Consider the following 22,007-nt stretch of genomic DNA (forward strand, 5'->3'; position numbering starts at 1 on the left):
CATATAGGTGTTGGCTAAGATAATGGGACTATGTAGTCCTCATTTTTAGTTGCAGGAAATTCTTCCAATATCAATTTACCACTTAAAAAAGGCTACCTTCATTTTTTACATGGCCTATAATAAATGTCCAGAATTGATACGTAATCCTTGCACTAATACACATTCTAGGTGTAGCATAACGAAATCCATTAGCAAAAAATGATAGTTAAGCTAGTCATCTCTGTGAGGTATCTTTTATATTGCTGTCGAGCGCTGCCTCTCCCATTGTAGAGATGCATCTCTATTTTGCACTCTCTGAGGCACCTGTAGAGGGCGATCACAGTTGCTGTGACGACTATCATTTTATTCTTTTTCTTCAAACATGGCAAGAATTTCAAGCTTGTTCAAGCACTTCACCCAAAATTCAGGTATTATCCTGTACTGGAAAACACAATAATAAAATTCAAGCATTTTCCAGGATTTCAAGCACCCGTATAAACGCTAGTTTGAATAAAAATCAGTGTAGTTTGCACGGGCGGGCGCAGTATCCTGTCAGGCGGTTCCAACGGTACGTTGACAATGAGGGTCCCCGCGTAATGTTTAAACTTATATTTCAATGTTGTTTGGGGAGTATGTATTTTGAACTATTTGGAAGGCAGACTGACGAGAAAAAATGAAAATAGCGACCCGGGTGTGTCGCTTTTAGTACGTCCGCCTCACAGTTCAGAGGTCTTGGGTTCAACTCCAGCGACCGGCCTCCCTGTACGGAGTTTGCTTGTTCTAACCGTGCCCCCGGGTACACAAGGACACCCAAATGTTCCGTATGGTGACACAGTGGATTTTACACTCATTATTATTATTAAAAATGTTGTTAATATTATTCATATTTTAATAGTCGTTATTATTGTTATTCTAGAAAAAGTACAAACATGGGCCTTGATCACATTGGCGTTCCCGGGTTCAGTTATCAGATCTCGTCCTTGCTACAGACGAAGCCGATGCAACACTGAGGCAATTCTTGATTCATTTTAGTATAGTATAGACACATTCTTAACTACTGTTCACAGTCAGGGTGTCAATGGAAGCTCATGAGATACTTCATGAAGAAAACCCACTGAACAAACTATAAACACCCCAAAACGCCGGCTGACCACCTAGATCAATTTGATTGGGTGAGCAGTAGAGGTTGGGTGGATCTCTGCACTTTGTCTTAAAAGAAAAACATCAAGGCTAGAAAAGTCTCTTTCTTACCTCGTCCTTGGCTTGGAACAGGAATTCTTTTCCATCTCCGAGCCTGAAAGTGCAACGTTCACAATGTCAGCTATTTTTTTCTCTCCGCTTTTGAGAAATACCGCGATCGGATACGCGCTCACCGGAGCTTGAAGACGTGTTTCCTCTTCTTATAGTCGTGCGCGATCTCACAGACGGCTTCGCCCAGGCTGATGGGAACCTCCCCGTGGTAGGGAATACCGTTGGTGGCGCTCTTGCCGTCTTTATAAAATCCTAGACTTCCTTTTCTTAGGACGCAGTATACATTCTGCCATGACCTATGAGATGTAAAAGAATTAGAAGACTATACCGATCACCAGTCAATACTAATCAATATGTACATAGTAAAAGTAGGTTATAACTATAACCTTATCCTCCTTGTTTTATAACTGCATCTTCTCTGTTCCTTATCTTGTTCTCTTTTATCCTCATTTGCTAATATGTGAAACTGGAGTGCCATGCCCAATTTCGTTGTCACAATATGTTCAACCCATTTTGTAACAATGACAATAAAGGTATATTCTATTCTTTTCTATTCTAAAATACAATATACACAGTATTCCTGATTGACGGAGAATTTTGCTCACGTCAGGTATTATTCTTCACATTTTACTGCATAGTTTTGACCATTGTTAAATAAGAAACCTATTATTTAAGAACGAGAATATTGTCTGTTACGGCAAATAATATAGTCGTTTTATGGATTTTTGTTCTTTTAAGTGTCATCATTTCTAAAATAATTTTAAAAAATGCAATAGTATGAGTAAAACAGCCACATCAGGTATATCTGCTCCTTTCATGTTTTGTCTTACCTTTGTAAAAATTCTCAAAATGAGCACATTGCAAGAATATTTATTTCCTAAAATATTCTTGAAAGAAGCAAAATGATCTAGATCATTTTGTTTTTTTACCTTAATAAAACATTTCTCAGAATCAACACATTTATAAAATGTTCAACACATTTATAAAATGTTCCTATTTTCATCCTATTTTTCTTTTTTTTATGCACGATTATTTATTTTTAGTGTTTAACAAGGCAAATATGAAGCATTAAAATAGTTGACAATCTAAAATATCTGACAAAATATTTAAAATAACAGATTAAAAGTAGATATTTTTCCACCTGAGCTAAGATTTTGTTTAAGGATGTTTGACACAATTTTATACATACATATACACATACATGTATATTTAAATATACATTCATATACATCTACACATATACATTATATTTTATATATATATATACATACACACAGTCTTGTTCCAAGGACAGACTGAGGTTATTTCTTCCTCATGCCATGAGGCTCTTTAACCCCACCCGGGGGAGTAAAAACCCACATGAAACCCCACCCCTACATTTGCATATTACCCTATTTTTATGACAGTGTGTATTTTCCGTAGCACTATTTAAATACTCTATATCAACACGTTATATTGGCTATTTTTGTATTCTATATTTTTATTTTATTATTTTATTTTTCAACACAAGGATAATGCTGGAAGTGTCAATTTCCCTACGGAGATAAATGAAGTATCTATCTATCAATCATATACATACATAAGTACATACATTCATATACATACGTTCATATCTATATATATATATATATATACAACATTTTTTGTGTGTGTGTGTATATATATATATTATATATATATACACATACATATACGTACATTCACATATATAGATACATACATATACATATATATAACATTTTTAAATACTATATTACCCTCTTGATATACAAAAAAGGAGGTTTTAAAATATTTGAAAGAAAAACTTTAAATGAATAAATACGGGGATATATTCATCGATGTATTATAGTACTTATTTGTTTGTTTATATTCTTCTTGCTGAGTTTCCATTGATGAACCGGTCTATTATTCTTTTTTTGTTGTATTTTGTTTTTACCTGGTAGCCGCCTTTTTGCTGTGCGACTCCATCTCTTGTTTCCGACACAGGAGGCCTTCCATGGCGTCCGGGTCGGCCTCGGCCCCTCCGCGGCCCGGTAACGTCGCCGACGGGTCCAGGCGCGAGGACGCCAATCCGCTGTCCCGGCCCGGTCCGTTTTCCGATTCCGAGCCCTGCGATACGGAAGGGAAAATGAGCCGGGGGCGGAAGAGCGCCGCCTGGAAGGAGCCGGCCGGCTATTCACCAGCTGACTCGGGTGTTTCAAGTCTATGATTTGAAACCTTATCCGTGCGCATGTTTTAGCGCATATCTGCCGTTGCTTGTACAGTTAAGACGTACGATTATTCTTGAGCCGTGTTGGGAGTCACGCATTGCTAAGTACCGCTTTCGGGGAATAAAGATATTCACTGTGCTTTAGTTCAATGTACGATAAAAGGTCAGGGCAGGCTGTGTGGAATGCATAAACGGCAGTTGTTTTGTCTAGGACACTTCTGAGAACAGGAGGCCTGGGTGTGCTGACGCTGGACGGCCAGAGATTGCGGAGCCCGGGCGGATTCCTTGGCACGCCCATTGGAGGAGCCGGCACACCATCATGCGGGGAGAAGATAGCCAATAAGAGAAAGCTAAAGTTAGCTGCAGATGACACATAGCCAATTGGAGAATAGTAGGATGTCTTCGCTTTGTTCATTGAAATGTATAAATCCCGGGCAACTCGGATGGGGGCCGTCTCCTGTTGGTACACTTAGATCTGCTGTTAGGAATAATAAACATCCACCCCAATGTGGAAATGCCGGCTCCCGGTCATTTCTCTCTCAAAAAACGAGCGCGCATAATTGTTGGATGAATGTAGTTTGTGATTGGTTAATGGAGTCATAATAACTCGTTCGAACGATTTGGTAAAACGGTACATTTTGATAGTTAAATCCCAACAGTGTCAAGAAAAACTTACTTTTTAAATGAAGTAACTAGTCATGGTAACCAATTCTTTCAGCAATGCACCCACACTGTTTTTTCACCCACAATGGATACAGCTTGGGGAATCTTTTTCACCTTTGACCGAGTCTACACTCTACTAAGGCAACTGTCACATTTGGGTATAAAAACTACACCTACAGTGTTTTGGACCAATACCACTACGCACACACACACAAACAACTCGGGAGTCACTCAAATCCTGGTCAATAAGAAAAGGTGAACAAGACGGATACTTGATCCGGGCACGGATCCGAGTCACGCCTCGGAGCGCAGCTGGCAATGGGAGGGCGGCGACAAAGCGAGGATTGTGACTGGGAGTAATGGCTGCTGCAGTTGACCAGGAGCTGAGTGCGGGCTACAGGAGCGGACCGAGTTGCAGTACTCACACGCTGCGGCTTCTTTGCTTTACACGAGCGCTTAGCCTCTGATTTTGATCCCAATGATAGCGATAGCGACGGCTGGTAAAAAAGCGCAATAGCACATTGTTAAATCCTCTCAACCAATGTTCCCTGTCATTTTCCTTAGGGGTCTGAGCGTTCACACAACGTCGGTGAGCAACGCTGGAAACAACAGTGAGCAACGGCAACCCCAATTTCGGCAACTAAATCATGATCAAACATGTCCAAAACTTACCATTTTGCTGAGTTTCCGGCAGTGCAAAATTATTTTTCTCTTTTGAATGAATCGACTCGTGTACTATTGCAAAGGTTGTACGGCCTACAAACGTCGTTTCCTCTTACGATTCTTTCACAAGATATCCATTTCAATTTTTTTCCTGATATATTTTGTCACATAATATTAACATTTTTGGGGGGCTTATTTAGTCGGTTGCAAGATACACAACTGTACTTAATCACATTTTTGAGTGGAAGTACAATGTTGGCAACAAGATTCACTTGATATCATTGGAAATGATTTGAATGCAACACAAACTTTTCTTCTTTTTTCCGTGTTTTTTTCTACTTTTTTCTTTTTGTTCTCTATTTACTTTTTTCCTACATTTCTTTTTCTTTTTTTCTGGCTTTTTTTCTAAGTTTTTCCTTCTTTTTTTCTCTTCCTTTTGTTTTTTTTTTCCCAACTTTTCACTACTTTTTCATTTTGGTATTTTTTTCTTTTTTGTTCTATTCCCCCCTTCCTTTAAGTCATGCTGTGCATAATTTTACATAATATTTGGTCATGTTGGGATTAAAGAAGCAAAAACAACCCGAAGAGCCGTTTAGGACCCGAAAGAGCCGGTTCCTTTTAGTGAGCCGAGCCAAAGAAGCCGGTTCTCTACCAACTTTACTCAACTTCGTTCCACTTCGACTCGACTTCAAAATACCGCATTTAGGACACAACATCAGGGGAACCCGTGTCTTTTTACCTTCATGCACTGTAACTTTTGACATCTTAATTAGTAATTTTGAGCCCTCATTTTTGTGCGCTGGCTTGATTTTCTTGTGCACTGAGAAGCTTAAGGGAACACTGGTCTCAACTGATAAAGCCTTTCCTCTCAAACCGGGTAACGCTTGTTTTATTTGTACTGAAAGCAAGGTCGGTATACTTTTTTCATGGCACTTTTAAAGGACTTTGAAACCCAACTTTCTAATTTCTCCAGCACCATTGAAAGAATATTTACAATCATAAGATCATTTTTTGTTATCATTACTATTGTTGATCCCACCAGCACTAACAATGTATTTAAGGTTGCTGCAAGCCAAGGAAAGTCAATTCTTTTTTAGTGTAGAGGATCTGTACAGAATTTGAAACTTTGTTACTCTCTGCTGCCATCCTCTGGCTTGTGTCCTCATTGAAGCCTTAGTCATCTCATTCATGATGCGTGTGCAAGCATGTGCATTTCTTAGATAAACTCAAATAAACTTTTTTTGTCTTTCATTTTTAAGGAGACACGTTTTCACTTTCTTTATTGAATGCCTGGTTAAACGAGTCAGAATGTCAAATCTGTTGAGAAACATGGCAACGTGTTTGAGCATTTACAAGCACTTCACCCAAAATTCAAGCACTTTTCTAACCTTCAAAACACGACATTGAAATTCAAGCATTTTCAAGGATTTCACTAACCCTGTTAAAAGGTCGCAGTGTAATATTTGATCACGATTGTTTAGTGCTCACGAAAATGAGTGCTACAAAGCACAAGGAAGACAATAGAGACTCAATGTGACCCAACCCCACTGTTCTTCTTTTGTTTTTTTTGCCCAGCCTTGCACAAGGTTTTTGGTTTGTTGGGGTACCCTTAGTAGAGGTAAGATCGGGCCAAAAAAAAGCACCCGAGCCCGACGCAGGCCCGAGGGGTATTAAACCCGACCCGGACCGAGCCCGACTAATCAACTGGATTTGCTGGCCCGGCCCGAGGGGGCCCGAAATTACATATTTTATTTATAAGGAGGGGTGATTTATGATAACAAATTAAACTCTGCCTTTTGTTACAACATCTAGGCCTAAGTTAAATAAAACTGTATAAACATTTACATCTTTTATATTTCTGTGTCTGCACTGCAGATGTTACATTAAGCGACAATCTGTCATTGACGGTTTTTTTTTTTGAGGTAGCGAAAACATTTAAGGGCGTCCGTCATTTTGACGACTTGATCATTGGGCCATAATCCACAGCAGCAGTAGTAGTACGTCCTTAAGATTTTAGCGCAGCACTTTCATGGAGGGGGTGTTGACGTGTTGTGCCCTTTTCCGACTCCTATGCAAATTCCCCCCCCCTGATCGTATTCTATATAAAACGCTTATTAAAACAATAAAGCGAGCTAATTATAATAATTGGGAGATCCTAGTCTATATAACGCGTTTATTTAAACAATAAAGCGTGATTTTATTCTGCAAATTGCGTTTTTTAACGCGGATGAAAATGTCACCAACGTCAATGTACGCTTCCGACAAAAGCGATCGTATTCTATATAAAACGCTTATTAAAACAATAAAGCGAGCTAATTATAACAATTGGGAGATCCTAGTCTATATAACGCGTTTATTTAAACAATAAAGCGCGATCGTATTCTACAAATTGCGTTTTTTAACGCGGATGAAAATGTCACCAACGTCAATGTACGCTTCCGACAAAAGCGATCGTATTCTATATAATACGCTTTAAAACAAAATAAAGCGAGCTAATTATAATAATTGGGAGATTCTAGTCTATATAACGCGTTTATTTAAACAATAAAGCGCGATCGTATTTTACAAAATGAGTTTGTTAATGCGGATGGAAAAGTCACCAACGTCACTGTACGCTATGATTTCCGCAATCACAACTAATTGTACACAAATAATATTTATTTGATTTACTATATTCCTTGGTCTAGTATCCATACATAGTTTAAGTATATATTTTTAATGAACATATATTTATAATTATTAATTAATTAAAAAAAAAAAAAAAAAAAAAAAAAGCAGGACCGAACCCGACCCGACCGTATGACTGACATTTCAGGCCCGACCCGGCCCGAAATTGCCTCGGGTTCGCGTTCGGGCTCGGGCTCGGGCTCGGGCCATAAATCTTAGGTCTAACCCTTAGCAGCAAGTTGGCAGGCAATCATGTCAGTTCCCTTTCGGTGAGTGCAAAATAACTTGACCTGCAAGTATTTTAAAAAAATGCATGTTCATATGAATTAGATTCATGTATTCCTGCTTATTTGCATAATAGTTTATTCGAATCAATATTGTTTTTGTTTAATTATTGGATTTTTTTTTAGGTGCTTTATAAGAAAGAAAGTGCCTTTAAAATGTTTTGTTTAGTGAGTGTGGGGATTCTATATGCAAATATCCTCGCAATGATGATGAAAGTGCCACCTTGAATGAAACTTATTCAGTGCCATTCATAATTATAGACGTAAAATTTTTTTTTACGAGAATGGCGATGAAGGAAAATGTGGGGTCTAAAAAAGACCACTGACGTGTGGGAGAGCTATAGAAATTGGCTAACCGTAGAAGAAAGTTCATCAAGCAAAAGATTTGAGTTTTTTAACCTGCTGCAGCCGGGGAGATGACCAAAGAGTGGACGAGCAACTCGCTCTTTCCATACTCTCTCACTCAATCTCGTGTTTTATTGAAATCACAAGACATGTAAAAGTACTGATATATTGAGACAAAGACAAAAGACCACCCCCCTGGAAAAGTACCAACACCTTTAAACAAAGACAGGAAGACTGAGAGACGCCAAAAGGAACATCAAACTGATTAGAATTACACACCTTGAGCAAATATGTTTAAGCCTACTTTACAGACAACAATGTCGGGATCCGACAAGAGACATTTCTGATCATTCTAGTAAACCGATGCTACGACACTTATGCACTCACAGGCAGTACAATTACAAATGAAATGCACAGATTGAAAATGGTGGTATAATGTCGACAAAAAAAAAGTCACTCCTTTCTTTCAAAACCTGAACTTGAATAACAAAACTGTCTGCATACATATAATTTTAAAAAAAAACAGAAAAAGACTCACCTGCGACGTGTCATTGTCACTGTGTACACCGTTCACAGACACCGACTGATTCAGGGTGGTCTGGTCTAGACTGGTTCTGTGTTTGATAAATAGACAACTATGTTGACACTGTGTACAGCTTTGTGTTTGATAAAAAAAAAAAAAAAAATTAAAAAAAAAATCAACCTTTGCTTTACCTGGCAGCGGAGTCGTGCGGATGACTTTCAGCCTCCGACGGCATGACTTCCTCTACCCGGGCTGGGGTGGGAGGCCGTCGTGCTCGCTCCTCTTCTTCTCGCCTCCTCTGAAAATCCTGCTCCTCCAGCTGGACAGGGCAAAGTCCACACCATTGGAGACTATCAGAATTGCACCGTTTCCCATACCATCGTAAATTTAAATGACCAAAAGCACGCACTCGGTTGTGACATTGAAATGTGTCAAATTATGAAGTGACATTGACGAGCGTTGCGTTTTCCCCAAGTTATGGAGCCTTTCTATCAGCCGGCCTGGAACTCTTTATGCCTGGTTTGTGACTGACAGGCGTCAATTTAGCACCTACCTGGCCAGCTGCTGCATCCTACCTCCCAGGCAGACGAGCGGGCCAAATCTATGAGACTACCAATACCATAAGAAAACAGTGCAGCGTGGTGTGGACTTCTTTTCAATTCCAGGTGTAGTTGGTGTGGTAACGTGGTCTGATACCGCGACATATATACATAAATATTCACCGTGCAAAATGAAACATGTCAACTAACTTGAGGAAGGGCTCAGTTATTCGATGATCATGACAATTTCAAGCAAAAAGTATCCGATATCAATTGATTATATATATATATATATATATATATATACACACACCACAGCCATATCCCACTAGTGGGAGGTGGCTAGAGTCATCTCTGACTCTTTTTAGGAGATTGATACAGAGGAGGGGATTCCCAGCCCCCTCGCTCAACCCAACTGAGGTGTTGGGAGTCATTAGGTGAGCAAACCCCCCAATTCCAACCCCTAATGCTGAACGCCAAGCAGGGAGGCAACGGGTACCAATGTTTAAGTCTTAGGTATTACCCGGCCGAGGTTTGAACCACAACCTCCTAGTCTCGGGGCGGGCGCCATACCTCCAAGGCCACCGAGCAGGTCAATATCAATTGATACTACCATGTATTTATCAGGATCAAACCGATAAAAAATTCCCAGTATCGCTCACCCTCCTTTAGACAATCAAAGAAGAACAGGCATCCTGTCATAGCAGCAATCACAAAATCACTGATATGAGTATTTATTTCTATCTATTTATCTACCTTGGTCATATCACTCGAGAGGGGTGACTGACAGCAAGACAAACACATATACAAAAACAAAGAAAAGAAAAAAGGAAAAAGTAGCAAAAAACACCAAAAATGTGACCCGACAGCTTTCACTGGTTTACCCCTGCCGCATCATACAGGTGCCAAAACAAGTGAAGCATTTCAGCACCCAAGTCGGTCGTATTTTCTTCCCTCCAGATGAAATGGGACACGAGGAAGCGGCCATGTCACTCGGTCAGGGTAACACAACACACTGTTCAACAGCAGGGCCCGACAGCTTTCACTGGTTTACTCCCACTGCATCATACGGGTGCCCTGCCCATCCCTTAGAACGTGTCCAAATATCCCACTATCCTTTTACAACATAAAGCTAGCTTGTTAATTTTGCTCTAAAAATGCTCCAGATCGATGCGTTTCTATTTAAAATGTACAAAATGTTCTTCCAGTGGGAGCTTACCCCCGGAAGCCCCCTTGACTGTCCACTCACCAGTGTCTGCGATTGTGATTGCATTCCGTCGTCGACTTACTGTTGTTAGTTTCTCCAGCTGGACAAAACGCTCTTCCCAGGAAGCGGCGAGTTTCTCGAAAGCCTCGTGGCGTTTGATCAGACTTTCCACTTCGTCCACGTTGGAGCCGAGGTCCGCCGTCCGGACGAGGGGCTCTTGCCCGGCCAGCCAGGATTCGGCGATGTAGGCGTCGCGTCCGAACTGCAGTACCTCAAGCACTGAAAGGCAAAGAAACGAAAAAAAAGAGGATTTTACTCTCTGGAACCCGCCCTCTTCCAAACATAATCCAACATACTGATTTGTAAATAGTCCATCTTGTCCTGCCACTTTTTGTTGATCTTCTCCCTCTTTTCTTGTAACTGAGCAAGCTTTTCCCGAATCTGAGAAAACACCTGATTAACAACCGGGTTTCTGCATCCGTATTGAGGCGGCGAGAGAAAGTGACCTCATCCGCGGCGTAATGATTATTTCTGATGAGCGCGTCTCCCATCTCGATGCAGGCCGCGAAGCTGTCCGCCCGGGTCTCGATCTCCGACTTGATGTCTTGGTGATTGGCGATGACCAGGCCCGCAGAGGAGACGTCCCTGCATCCACATCATAAATGGTGAGGCGCGAGTCGCTATGACGACAAAAAACCCACCATTATCCTCCTAAGACCCGAGACACTTCTTGTTGGCTGTGCATCGGCGGTGTCTTAGGAGGTTAAGCAGGGATCGGCATTGACAATCTATTGATTTTATGGCACTTTTTAAAGCAACTAAAATTTATTGTTTGTGCTGTATTTACATGTGCAGTCAAGCACTTAAAATATTTATATTTATTTTCCTACAAGTCTCATTTCTATCATTGTTAAAAACATTCGTAAAATTAAAAAAATCCTTCAAGTGGACATGAGAAGGCAGGGTTATTCTTGAACTGTATTAGTATTAGATATTGCAGTTAATATATTTGTTTTTTTTAACCCAAAATGAACAAAATGGTTTCATTATCCTCATTTTAATTATTTTTTCAAAATCCAACACCTATCCTGATAAAATGTAGAAAAATAAACCAAAATTATTTTTTTAAATTTTCGTAGCTAGTTGAGTTAGTAGATAGATAGATAGAGATAGATAGATAGATAGATAGATAGATGGATACAGAGTTAGATAGATAGATAGATAGATAGATAGATAGATAGATAGATAGATAGATAGATAGATAGATAGATAGATAGATAGATAGATAGATAGATAGATAGATAGATGTCTAGATAGACAGATGGATGTCTAGATAGACAGATGGATGTCTAGATAGACGGATGTCTAGCTAGATCAGACCTGGGCACTCCGGTCCTGGAGGGCCGTATGTTCTGCATGATTTTTGAGGTTTCTCTGATCCAATACAGGTGATTCCAATCACCAGTATCGTTAACGAGCACTTGCTAGCTTGCTAACGAGGTTATAATTTGTATCACCTGAGTTAAAGAAGAGCAAACTTCAAAATCTGGCAGGACGTATGGCCCTCCAGGACCGGAGTGCCCAGGTCTGAGCTAGATAGTTGTCTAGATAGATGCCTAGATAGATAGATGTCTGGATAGACAGATAGATGTCTAGATAGACAGATGGATGTCTAGATAGATAGATAGATAGAAGTCTAGATAGATGTCTAGATAGATGTCTAGATAGATGGATGTCTAGAAGTCTAGATAGATGTCTAGATAGATAGATGTCTAGATAGATAGATAGATAATTTATTCATCCCCTTTGGGAAATTCCCACTTCCAGCAGTATCTTTGTGTTGAAAAATAAAATAATAAATTAAAAGATATAGGATACAAAAATACCCAATAAAATTTGTTGCTATAGAGTATTTAAATAGTGCTATACGGAAAATACGCACTGTCATGAAAATAGGGTAATATGCAAATGTGGGGGTGGGGTTCAATGTGGGCTTTTACTCCCCCGGGTGGAGTAAAAGAGCCTCATGGCATGAAGAACAAATGCTGTCAGTTGCGGACACAAAAAAAGATGTGCCCTATCAAATAATTACAGACTAAAACTAGCAATTTCTTCAAGCTTTTATTTTGAACTAAGCTGGTTGAATACGCCTGATTTAAAAAAAAAAAAGGAATTTGCATAGCAACCTAAGTGCATTCGAAGTCATGACTTTCTCACCTGGGGCTGTCATGCGCATCAATCTGTAGGTTGACGCCATCCATCCAAAGCATGAGGTCTCGCACCATGTTGAAGAAGCGGAACTTCTCCACGGTGTCAAGGAGGAGCACCCGGCGGGATTCGCCCGCTTTGAGAAGATCCTCCCAGGCGGAGCTCACAGCATGCTCACTTCGGTTAATGTCATCGGCTTTCTCTCCGGCGTAGGCTTTTTGCAGCCGTGCCGCGTCATCTTGCACCTGGTTCACCTTGGGTAGGAAAAAAGAGAAATTCCTGTATCTATTTTTAAAAGACATGTACCGTATTTTGTTCATTAAAAGGCCCCCAAAATACTCCTTGAAAATAGTATTTTGTGGCATTTGTCATATATAAGATGCATTGAATTATAAGTCTCATGGAATTTATACTACTATAAGGACTATGCTTGCACAAATATTAAATAGTGCAGTACTAGTGATCACAACTGCTTATAATTGCATAACATTGAATGCAACGGGAATCAAACCCAGATCACAGTGTGGAGTGCACTGAATCCTAGCTCCAAGAACACTAGGTATAGAAACAACACATGAAAAAATATTAGGTGAGATCTCATCCTCATATTATTTTTAGTCACGGTTGTTGTTTTCTTGGGTCGGGGGGCGAGAATGTTGAACCGGTCCGCAATACAGCCGACTCGCAAAGTCTTTAAGAACTGAATGATGAAAAGGGGATTGTGGGAAATAATTCTGTGATTCTGATGTAAAGGAAGAGAACAGCATTGTGGGGAGTAATTTGGTTGTTTTGAAATATATACACTAACGCATGGCTGCACATATTTAAAATGTTTAAAATGTATTTAATGTCACTTAACATGCTTAGTTTGAGAAAAAGTAAAACGATAATCTCTCTACTCTAACATTTCTAGTGCCGTGACTATAAATAGTGTGATAATGAAATCAGATCTAATGCCTTTTCATGTGTCGTCTGTATCACTCGTCGTCTAGAGCAGGGGCAAGGAACCTTTATGACCCAAAAAGCCATGATAGCAAAATATTTTGATTTATTTTCGAGAGAGAGAGACATACAATGTATTTCAAGACAAATTTTGGCAAAATGACCAAACTTGCTGAAATTTTTTCAGCGCATTTTATTTCACGACGTGACATTGAATGATCTGATCAAATCTATGAAATATGAATAATGACGAAGCATGTGTCCAATATCAACATATAATAGTTTAAACTTGTCTCCCTTGCAAAATGACTTCATTTAGGCTCATTTTGACCTTCATTTCCAAAATAGTGGTTTCAAACCAAGGTGCAAGCAGAGTTCTTTTGTTAAAATGTCTGCAAACGAGGACACTGACGACGCTGTATGCATGGCTCTGCAGGTAACATGTTTATTTAGGTTTTTTCTACTCAAATCGCTCGTATTGAAACTCTTATGCACTCTACCATAAAGCTTATTTCTGCATAATAAGCTTTATGGTAGAGCATAACAGTTCTCAAAAGTGATTTGTATACGCTGTGCATTACCGTTCGATTACATTCACAACAAATACAAAGACGGAATGGTTTAAGTTGTATTAAATTCCCAACAAATGCAAGACGAAGTGGTTTTGGTTATATGTCCGCCATTACATTCCCGAAAAGTGATATAAAAGTGAGATAAAACCAGGTAAAGGTGCTTATAGTAGCGAGGGGATGCAAATCTCGGCAGGGATGCATTTCTCGGCATAACACCGGTCCCCAAACACAAGCCTGGTGTTCGGCCCACAAGTCCCTAAACACAAGCCCGGTTTTCACCCAAAAGTCCAAAACACAAGCCCGGTTTTCGGCCACTAGTGGCAGCAGCCGGTCCTTAAACACCAGCCCGGTTTTCGGCCCAAAAATGGTTAGGATTCTGTGCTTTACATTTGCTATCCTCTTTGATCACCAGCGCTAAAATGTATCGACAGATCAATAACTGCACAAATATGGTAACACATTTCCAGTTTTGCTTGAATATAAGGTGCACTGGATTGTAAGACCAACGTTCAAATTTCTGGCGTTTTTTGGGTGTGCCTCATAGTTCGGAAAATACGGTATTCTTACGTTTAATTAGCATATTACCTGTCCACTTAGGGCCTGGATGTCATTCTCAAATGTATTGTGCTGTCTGTGAAGATGCTGGACAGTGTTCAAATCCCGGCCGAGGTCGGACGGCAGCGCCTCCCGCTTCTCCTTAACGCGTCCGAGGACCTCCATGGCGTCCTGATGGAAGCGATGCAGCTCGTAGGAAGCGGCTAACATCTGGGTGCGCGTGTCGATCAGTTCCAGGAGGTCGGCCCAGGCTTCGTTCAGCCCGTCCTTCCATTCGGCCACGCTGGCGTTTTCCGGGTGACCGGATTCGATCAGGTCGTCCGCCAGGCCGTTGACACCGTCCACGCGCTCCTGGCCGATCGTGCTGGTGTCGCGGGCGAACTCGCGGAACTTGTCTCTCAGCATCTGCCGGAATGAAAATAGAAAACGATGGAGCTACGTCTTCCCGCAGCGGCGGACGAGTCATAAGCTGGAAGGGGGGCACAAAACCTACTGTGACATGCTCGTAGTCCTGTCCTAGTTCGTGGGAGCCGGCAACCACTTCCCTTTCTGCGATCCACTGTTCCAAGTCATCCACTTCCCGTTTTAACTGTGTCAAACGAAGTCTCTCCTGGAGCCTTCCTCGGCGCTCTTCCGCAAGGTCTTTCAACCCGGCGTACAACTTGTCCACTTGCGCTTGCCTTAATGTGATTCTGTCACTGTCAAATTCAAAATATACAAAACTCAATTCCAATGAAGTTGGGAAAGTGTGTTAATTGCAAATAAAAATTGATCCAAGTAAATTGCAAATTCTTTTCAACCCATATTTAAATGAATGCACAGCAAAGACAACATATTTATTGTCTTCACTCATAAACTTTATTGTTTTGGGAGAAAATCATCAACTCTGTAATTTGATGACAGCAACACGTGCCAAAATAGTTGGGACAGGTGTCAATAACTACTCAGAAAGTGGATGAATGGAAATCAACCAACTATTTGCAGGTGAACAGATGAATTAGCAACAGGTGAGAGTTGTTACTGGGTATAAAAAAGGGAGACCCGAACAAGCTAAGTCATTCACATGCAAGGATGGGGCGAGGTTCACCTCTTTGTGAACAACTGCGTGGGCAAATTGTTGAACAGTTTAAAAACAACATTCCTCAAAGTACAATTGCAAGGAATTTAGGGATATCATCATCTACAGTCCATAATATTGTGAAAAGGTTCAGGGAATCTGGAGAAATCACTGTGCGTAAACGGCATGGCCGTAAACCATTATTGAATGCCCGTGACCTCCGAGCCCTCAAGCGGTACTGCATTAAGAACCGACATCAATGTGTAAAGGACATCACCACATGGGCTCAGGAACACTTTGGAAAACCACTGTCAGTCAATACAGTTCGACGCTATATCCGTAAGTGTGGGTTAAAACTTTATGTTGCAAAGCGTAAGCCATTCATCAACAACATCCAGAAACGCCGCAGGGTTCTCTGGGCCCGAGCCCATCTAAAATGGACTGATACAAAGTGGAAAAGTGTTCTGTGGTCTGATGAGTCAGTTTTCCAAATTGTGTTTGGAAATTGTGGACGTCGTGTCCTCCGGTCCAAAGAAGAACAGAACCACCCAGACTGTTATGCACGCAAAGTGCAAAAGCCAGCATCTGTGATGGTATGGGGGTGCATGAGTGGCCAAGGAATGGGTAACCTGCACATCTGTGAAGGCACCATTAATGCAGAAAAGTACATTCAGGTTTTGGAACAAAGTATGTTGCCATCCAAACAGAATCTTTACCATGGGCGCCCTTGCTTCTTCCAGCAGGATAATGCCAAGCCACACACTGCACGTCTCACGACAGCGTGGCTTCGTAGTAAGAGGGTGCGGGTGCTTGACTGGCCTGCCTGCAGTCCTGACCTGTCTCCCATTGAAAATGTGTGGCGCATTATAAAGCGCAGAATAAGACAAAGGAGACCCCGGACTGTTGAACAGCTGAAGCTGTACATAAAGCAAGAATGGGAAAGGATTCCACTATCAACGATTCAACAACTAGTCTCCTCACTTCCTAAACGTTTATTGAGTGTTATTAAAAGGAAAGGTGATGTAACACAATGGTGAAGAAGCCCCTTTCCCAACTACTTTGGCACTTGTTGCAATTATAAAATTCTAAGTTTATCATTATTTGCTTATGGAAATAAAGTTTATGAGTTTGAACATGGATAATCTTGTCTTTGTGGTGTATTCATTTAAATATGGGTTAGAAAAGGTTTGCAAGTCATTCTATTCTAATTTTACTGACATTTTAAACTTTTTCCCAACTTCAATGGAATTGACTTTTGTAGAAGCATATAGAACAAGGGGTCTCTTTGGAAGCGAGGATTTAGGTGAGGTTCGGCCAAATGGCGTTTTTATGCAGAAACAGCAATTCAGTGGTTTATATTTGTCCACTATATGTCGCTGTCATGTGTAGTGCAATCAAATATGAGTCCGAGGAAGACTACAAACTACGGAGACTGTAATGGAGCCAAAGGCACCCTTTTTCTTCCAATTTATACCCAATATTTTCAAAGTAAGACAAAAAGAAGGGAAAAATCTATTTTTTAAAATGAATAAGAAATAGGAATGAAGAAATAAGAAAAAGAGGCAAAAAAAGCAAAATAGGTTCTTAGACAACATTCCAACCTCCAAATCTGCTCTCTAAACAAAAGCTAATTCTTCAGCGCATTTTATTTAATTGTGTAAGATTTGATGATTTGATCCAATCTATGAAATAATATCACCAGAGCCTGTAACCCATATCAACAAATATACCATTTAAAAGTTATCTCCGTCCCGCAGTTACTTAAGATCATTGAATAATGAATTTGTTGTGGTTTCAAAACAAGATGCGAGCAGAGTTCTTTTGTAAAAATGTCACTAAATACTGCAAACAAGATGTATTTACCCTCAGCTAGGTGACAGGTCCACCCACCCCTACCGCTCACCTGATCAAGTTGCTCTGGGTGCGTAACAGGCATTTTTGGGTGTTTACAGTTTGTTTTGTGGGTTTTTTATGTAAAGTGTCTTGACATTGAACATACATAGATAAATAAGCTTTCATATGCAGGATATGTGATTGGTGTAACACCGTGACCTTTAAATGTAGTCGGGACATAGCCCTATATATTCTGGACTGAACCACAAATCGACTCTTCCCCTATGGCTTTGCATATAAAAAATTTGAAGTGATACAAGATAATGAGAGAATTAGCGAGGCCCTTATTGAATCACCGAGCCAGAACCGGCGAAAAAAAAGCCATGCCCGGAGAGCCATTCGTTCACGACCCCTGAAAAGACAAAATTGGCTGTGGATTCTCTTACCTTTCTGGATGCTCACTGGTCACCATGAGTCGGCTGCTGTTGGCCAACAGGTGAATGGTCTGGGCGTAGTCTTCAAGTGCCTGTTCCAGACTCTGGTGCTTTTTCACCATGACCAGAGCACTCTGCTCATCCTGAGAAGCAAACCAGTTGACTTTAAAACTGATGTCATATGGCGCCAATTCCCTCCTTGGCTCGCCCAAGGTTACCTTGGCCTTTTCTTCCGACATCATGTGCAACTCCTGTTCTCCCATCCAAGCCTCGGCCTCAGCTGCATCTGCGTAGAACTGCTGCGCTCGATTGGCCTCCACCAGGCGAGCGTGACGTTTGTCGGTCTCGCCGATCATCTGATCCCAAAGCTCTTTCAGCTCCGTGAGCCGCTCCTCCAGGAGAGACTGTCGCTCCCCGTCTACCTGGCTTTGAGTCTGTCCTCGTTTGTGGATATCGTCGATGCGAGGTTGATGACCCTGGATCTCTTTTTGCAATGTCTGATTCAGAAACAGAGAACGGGATCAATTTATACCCGTTTGTGTATATACTATCTATCTATCTACCTTGGTCATATCCCTCAAGAGGGGTGACTGACAGCAAGACAAACACATACAATAAAGAAAATAAACGGGGAAAAAAATAGCAAAAAAACACACACAAAATTTTTTGGACCATGGCCAACCCAATTGCCCAAACACCTAAGTTGGTCAAGTTACGTCCCTCCAGATGAAATGGGACACCAGAAAGCGGCCATGTCACTCGGGGCAGGGTGACACAACACACTCTTCTGTTTGACAACTTTCACTGGTTTACCCCCGCCGCATCATACGGGTGCCCAGCCCATCCTTAAGAACGCGTCCACAATCCCACTATCCTTTCACAACACCTCTCTGCTCCTTTCTATCAACAACAAGAGCTCTAACCTCCATTATATTTAAACCTCTTTCCTGTAGTGCACTCAAAACACCATCCATCCACGTCAATGGCGGCCTTCCTCTTGGTCTCCTTCCATTGACTTCTGCTCTGTAGATCCTCTTCAACATTGGCTCCTCATCCATCCTCTCCATGTGTCTGAACCAACCGAGTACTCTCTTATCAACACGCTTGCTCAGGTCCACGACTACTCCAGTTCTGTCTCTCACAATTTCATTTCTTAATCTATCCAATCTTGTCACTCCTAACATAGTCCTCAAACACTTCATCTCAAAAACATTTCATTTCCTTCTCAAATCTGCGTTCAGGGTCCAAGTCTCTGCACCATATAACACAGTCGGCACAATCACACTCTCGTACAGTCCCCTCTTAACATCCATACTCATACTTTTGTTGCTCATATACACTGGTTAGTATTACTGTGTCTTATACATTGTAAAAGGCCAGACCATAAAAAAATGTATTTTACAGGAAACACTCATCCAAATCAAAGTACAGTTAGTTTTCAACAATATGCATATTTAATAGGAGTCATGTGATTTAGAGATGTAGATTTATATCCATAAAATGTTAATAAAAGCATAAAAACGTCTCGCCTTCAATGAAATTGTAACTGTAAAACATTCGAGGCGCCGCCACGAACGGCTGGCTTTCCGGCAGCTCCGTGTTATTTCGCTCATTTTGCGATTTATTGTTTTAAGCGTCTGCTTCTATCTTCGATGTTTTTCGTCCCGTTTGACAACTACACTTTGGATGACTTTCTATCCTCTGGTTATGGGTTTTAACGCACAAAAATGCTTTTACTCGAGGAATCAACTCCTTGCCCTGAAGAATTCTCGTGCTGGCGTGATGAGGGGGCCCTATCGTGGATGCAGAGCCGGAACTAAGGCTAAGCGGCTAGCGGCGTTATAAGCCTTCGGTACCGTCCGTAATCATGGGAAATGTGAACTCTCTACCAAATAAGACCGACGAACCGGCTGTGCCGGTGAAAAACATCAAAGCGTACAGGGAGTGCCGTTTGCTGTGTTTTACGGAAACGTGGCTCACGTCTAGCATCCCGGATGCTAACGTGGAGCTAACCGGCTTCTGCGCTGTTCGGGCTGACAGAGACACAAAAGCCAGTGGGAAGCGCAAAGGAGGGGGACTGGCTATCTACGTGAACATGAGGTGGTGTAACCCTGGGCACAAAGATTTCCATCTGCTGCAGGGACGTCGAACTTTTGGACTAGCCGTGTGACGTCATCCACTCCGCTGTTGCCAAACTACAACACAGCACCCCGAGGCCATCCTGTTCATCTCTTAATAAACAACAAAAAGATACTGCTGGAAATGTGAATTTCCCTATGGGGATGAATAAAGTATCTATCCATCTATCTATCTCTCTCTCTATCTAATTGCCTATTTATAGAATACATTTACTGTGAGGATAATGCAAATCTTCCCTAACTAGGGTAAAAAAAAAATATGCTCGCACAAACATATCACCAATCTGCTAAATTCTAAGCCTTGCTCCGAACAGTCACTTTACAAGCTCCGACTTTACCTCCTAAAACCTGCTAAAATCTCACAGTGCACACATGTCTACAAACTCGAACAATGTTGCTGTAAGCTTTACAGTACTGTATTCAACCAAAAAGTATTGTGAAAATATATACAAGTAAAATGGATGAAGAAAAGATAAAAGAACATTTTGAGGTTTTAGTAAAGACGTTACATAGAAGGGTTCCTCAAGTTTCAAGTCGAAATACCTGGTTCTTTTTAATAAGTAGCTGCACTGTTGGAAGATCTTTTCCATGGTCGGTGGAGGTTGCCATGGGCATCCGCTCTTTCACCCACAACTACGGGAATAGGATTTCAATAAGTTAGGAAAACTCCACAACTTGAACATACTTATTTGTCTTAATTAAACTGACTATTTCATCTTCCAGGTCCCTGTTGAACTGGTGTGCTTCCTTGGAGGCGAGCAGCCGCTGTCTCCTCAGTCTAAGGGGCTCTTGGAGGCTAGAGAAGCTATCCGTCACTCGCCTTTGTTGGCCATCGACCTCGGTAAGTCCAGAATCTTCCTGAGATAAAGCCAACGCTTGAGACTGCAGTGATTGCACCTCCTTCTCTCTGACCTCCATCTGGTGTTCCAGCATCTAAACACAAAGAAGAGTTAGACAATGTGAACAGTGAGTTTTTGTCACCGTTCAGAGGTTGCTGCAGCCTACTTGATGCTTCTTGAGCAGGATGTTGACACTGGTCAAATCCTTGCCATAATCGTCACTAAGCAGCTGACCCTCCAGGTTCTTCACCCATCCGTCCAGGGCACAGCAACTTTGCGTAAATAATTCAGCCCGATTGGCATCAAATAAGCACTGTGCTTTGGTGCGGGTGGTGCCCTCCAACTCCTCCCACTGACGCTGGAGGTCCTCCATGGTTTGCTGAACAACACCTTTCAACTCCGGCTTCTCGGCCACAAGAGCCTGGCCCTCCTGTTAAGACGGAGACATGGGAGTGCGGGTATTATCTACATACCGTAAATTCCGGACTATAAAGCCGCTACTTTTTTCCCCAAACGTTTAACCCTGCGGCTTTTATTCAGTGATGTGGCCAATTGATGTCATTTTTCTAACGGCCGCCAGCGGCGCTCGAGTACAAAAGGTAAGATTTAGACCGCTGGAATATATGTGCCGAGGAAGACTGCAACTTCTTAGCTTGTGCACAAATTAAATTAGCGTAAACTTACCCTCATCATGCAAATTGCAAAAAGAAAGGCACATGACGCAGCTTTCAAGCTAAAAGCAATCGAGCAATCCGATAAAGAAGGAAACAGAGCTATTGCACGAAAACTTTACTTTGCGAGCGTGTTTTGGAATAAGGGAGCGTGGGACGGCGTCTACATGACAAAAGTTTCTCTCCGATACTGAGGAAGACAATTTTGATGGCGTCAGTTATAAGGAGGAAGATGAGGACGGTTTACCGTGATTTTTACAAGTACGGTATATTTTTTTAACAGACCCGTTTACTGTTTTGCGAGCGTGTTGCTAGTAGCATGTTGCTACCTGTCACAGTCACGGTTTGGGATGAAAGTTATATTATTATTATTAAAGCTTTGAAAACTCTCTCGGTGTACCGTCTTTCTTTGTAAATATGTGTCACCA

The 22,007-nt window shown here is 41.4% G+C and overlaps 1 protein-coding gene across 2 annotated transcripts in view; it reads right to left on the reverse strand.

The window, feature by feature from the left end:
- Positions 1-22,007, reverse strand: part of sptbn2 (spectrin, beta, non-erythrocytic 2) — a 65,944-nt gene that overhangs the window by 2,385 nt on the left and 41,552 nt on the right. Inside the window, exons 23-39 of one of the 2 annotated variants that reach the window (XM_088320456.1) lie at positions 21,075-21,338; positions 20,778-21,002; positions 20,613-20,702; positions 18,150-18,428; positions 17,944-18,074; positions 15,101-15,305; positions 14,638-15,012; positions 12,548-12,792; positions 10,837-10,975; positions 10,687-10,771; positions 10,413-10,609; positions 8,776-8,903; positions 8,600-8,675; positions 4,528-4,599; positions 3,167-3,339; positions 1,353-1,526; positions 1,231-1,273 (exon numbers count right to left, since the gene is read on the reverse strand). In XM_088320456.1, coding sequence (XP_088176582.1) covers positions 1,231-1,273; positions 1,353-1,526; positions 3,167-3,339; positions 4,528-4,599; positions 8,600-8,675; positions 8,776-8,903; positions 10,413-10,609; positions 10,687-10,771; positions 10,837-10,975; positions 12,548-12,792; positions 14,638-15,012; positions 15,101-15,305; positions 17,944-18,074; positions 18,150-18,428; positions 20,613-20,702; positions 20,778-21,002; positions 21,075-21,338 — 2,901 coding nt within the window. The remainder of the gene's footprint in view (positions 1-1,230; positions 1,274-1,352; positions 1,527-3,166; positions 3,340-4,527; positions 4,600-8,599; positions 8,676-8,775; positions 8,904-10,412; positions 10,610-10,686; positions 10,772-10,836; positions 10,976-12,547; positions 12,793-14,637; positions 15,013-15,100; positions 15,306-17,943; positions 18,075-18,149; positions 18,429-20,612; positions 20,703-20,777; positions 21,003-21,074; positions 21,339-22,007) is intronic. The other variant, XM_088320457.1, reaches the window with a different exon arrangement.

Source organism: Urocampus carinirostris, chromosome 17 (genome assembly GCF_059441175.1).
Source record: "Urocampus carinirostris isolate Australia breed hairy pipefish chromosome 17, RoL_Ucar_1.0, whole genome shotgun sequence".
NCBI lineage: Eukaryota > Metazoa > Chordata > Actinopteri > Syngnathiformes > Syngnathidae > Urocampus > Urocampus carinirostris.